Source organism: Echinops telfairi, unplaced genomic scaffold, assembly GCF_000313985.2.
Source record: "Echinops telfairi isolate 266 unplaced genomic scaffold, ASM31398v2 ScPeMD7_7468;HRSCAF=8506_0, whole genome shotgun sequence".
Taxonomy (NCBI): domain Eukaryota; kingdom Metazoa; phylum Chordata; class Mammalia; order Afrosoricida; family Tenrecidae; genus Echinops; species Echinops telfairi.
In genome coordinates, this window is record NW_022111369.1 from 23,580,466 (window position 1) to 23,583,609 (window position 3,144).

Consider the following 3,144-nt stretch of genomic DNA (forward strand, 5'->3'; position numbering starts at 1 on the left):
GTGATGTGACAGTGTGAGGTTCGTAATTAACGGCATGGAATTAAGTATGAATTGTTGCACTGAAAGTGAATTGCTGTGTAAATCTTCATCCAATTCACAATAAAGAGGTAAAGGTGGTGATTGGGGGGTGGGGGTGGGGGAGTGGAAGTCCAAATATCTGTACCTGTAAGTATAACCTTGAGGTTTTCCCTTCTTATGTTAATGAAGTCATATTCGAGTAGGATGGGCCCTAAACCTAATTATTTTTTGAGTGTCTCTTCTTAAAAAGAGGGAACATGAGAGGGAGATGTCTTGTGAAGATAGACACACATGGCATATGCACCTACAAGCCCAGTCACATGAGGATTACCTGCAACCACTAGACGCTGAGATAGACAAAGCACTATACCTCTAGAGCTGACACCCTGAATTTAGACTTTCAACCTCCTGGAGCGAAGGGGGGGTTAAGGGGGTGGGTAGTTTGTTCTTTAAAGCCACCCCTTGTGGTACATTTTACTACTGGTAGCACTAGATAATGAAGCATGATTCCCTGGCCCTTGAGTAACTCCAGATAAACTACCAGAATTCTTTTCTGGCCATCATCTCTATCTGTAGTCCTCAAGAATGCATGCATTTGAGTTTGATTTAATGCTAGATAGAACTTTGTTTTGAAGCTAACTCCAACTTTTCCTTTTATCTAATATTCTATGAATGGTCTTTAAAAAACTTCTTCTGAAGACAATCAACTAAACTCATCACTTTAAGTAATTAATTACTTGATGGTAATTATTATTAGTGCACTATATTCACAGTATTTAAATTCTTGACTACTGAGCTGAAATATTGATTATTAGTAATGCATGTTCAGCATTTGTATTAAGTGCATTTCATGCATTACCTTTTAAAATACCCAAATCCATATTCATTTCTTTTTGTATAAAAAGAGGGCATTGAGTGGAGGGTACGCTAGATCTGATTCTGATGCTGTATATACAACTCTTTAAAAGTGACTTAACTATGGGAGTGTATGTTATTTGAATTCTATTGCAATGAAACTACTGGTGAAAAAAAGGAAAAATGAAAAGCGCGCATTGGAATTCAGGGAGATTGTGCTATCGTGTCCCCCAAAGTAAGTGGCAGAACTAAATTTCAAATAAAAATGCTTTTCTCATTATAAAATTACAACATGTTCTTCCGTAAGATCTTAGAAATCACTGGTTAGAAATAATAAAAATGACACTATCCAGTCTTAGACAATCATGAACTTATAACAATGTACATCTAACTAATATAACTGGGTTTAGCAAATTTCTCAATAGCAAGTAAATTTATTTTCTTCCTGTGAAGAAAGACTGGAGGAAGATGCTAGCCACTATCCATCTCAATAGAAGAAACCAAACTGAGTTGTTTGTGTGGTGCAAGCAACTCAATAAAACTCACGAGAATATAATAAAGGAGAGAAGAGAGGATGTTACAGGGTTTCTGTGAGTCAGACTAGATGGCACTGAGTTTGGTTTCACTTCCTAGATGGAAAACCATGGTTGGAGGAATGATGAAGATGACAGGTGGGCCCAGCTTATGTCTTTTGCACGTCACCCAATTTCTACCCAGCTGTCCTCACACATCCTGAGATACCTGCATGACCAAAGAAAAAGAGCAACATTAAAGAGTCACATATGCTAAGAGATTAACAGCAGGACAAAAGCATCTTAAAATGTAGTTTGATTTTTTTTAAAGATTTTTATATCAATCTCTAAAGGTTAAGTAAATGTGTGGGTAGGTTTTTAATCTGATGCATTTTTCATAAAATTTGACTGGTTATTTCACTGGGCGCTGAGAAGAACTTCTATAACTGAGGAGAGGCGTGGTCTTATTTCTATCAAGTCCTTCCAGCATGCTCATAGGAGAGTGACTTGTAATTTTAGTTGGGAGATATCCCCTGAACTCCCCAGTAATCTCGAAAGATAGCAGAAAGTTTCAAAAGAGGACCAGAAGAAAACGTTGACACGTTCCTAAAGGGCTGTTATGTAATCTTTCCTTTCTTTTTGCAGAACTGCACTATGCCACACTACAAACTCACTTATTTTAATATGAGGGGGAGAGCAGAAATTATTCGCTATATATTTGCCTATTTGGACAAAAAGTATGAAGACCACAGAATAGAACAAGCTGACTGGCCTGAAATCAAATCAAGTAAGTACCACAAATAATAGTTCATGAAAAGCAACTGTCAGCATCCTTTGTCTTTTCTCTGGAAAATGAAAAAACAAAATTTGGGTTTGTTTTTTTTTAAAGAAAACTCCTGTAGATTTAAATTGAAAAACAACAGTTGCAGGCCACACCCCAGGGAAGTTCCCCATTCCTTGGGACCCAGGCTATAATGGTATTAAGGGGACATCGCATCTTTAAACCTCTTAAAATGAACTGGCTTATCACTTCACATCACATTATGGGGTCATGAGGTATGATTACATAACTGTCACATTACATCATTACAAAAGTGCCAAGCCACAGAGAAGGGTGTTCTAGCCAAGTTATCACAAGGGGAGATGAAATTCCTCCCCTAACAAAAAGTTGTTTTTGTTTTAAGGTAAGAAGTGTGTAAGATACAATAGTGTTGCATAGTTAATCATAGTATAATTTTTAACTGGAAACTGGCTTATTCTCATGTGACCCCAGCTATAATTTTGCTGTTTCCACCCAGATATGCTAAATCAGAGTCATCTGAGGATCTAGTTAAAATGGTGATATTTGGTTCAGCATATCTGAGGTGGAAATGTAAACTCTCAGCTGAAGCAGGATGAACCTGCTCAAAATGCTAGTAAAAACAGGTGTTACAGCTTGTGGCTTTGTTATGGAAATTAATTCTTTGTTTTATTTTAAGCTCTCCCATTTGGTAAGATTCCTGTATTAGAAGTGGATGGACTTGCCCTTCACCAGAGTCTAGCAATTGCAAGATACTTGACTAAAAACACAGGTAAATTGTTTGTTCATAGAAATAAAAATACATAATCTATATTGAATAATAGACTGTTTTTTTTTATTTTTGAACACTATATTAAAAAATAGGTAGCCCCGAGGTGGTACAAACAAATAAAAACTAAATCTAATAACAGAAAGAAGGGCTGTTTGAGTCTCCCCAGAGTTGCTTCAAAAAAAAAAAAA

The 3,144-nt window shown here is 36.5% G+C and overlaps 1 protein-coding gene across 1 annotated transcript in view; it reads left to right on the top strand.

Annotated features, from left to right (window-relative positions):
* Positions 1 to 2,039: 2,039 nt before the first annotated feature.
* Positions 2,040 to 3,144, top strand: part of HPGDS (hematopoietic prostaglandin D synthase) — a 14,584-nt gene continuing 13,479 nt past the window's right edge. The window contains exons 1-2 of the mRNA XM_004703268.2: positions 2,040 to 2,172; positions 2,864 to 2,956. Of these exons, the coding sequence (XP_004703325.1) occupies positions 2,040 to 2,172; positions 2,864 to 2,956 (226 nt within the window). The remainder of the gene's footprint in view (positions 2,173 to 2,863; positions 2,957 to 3,144) is intronic.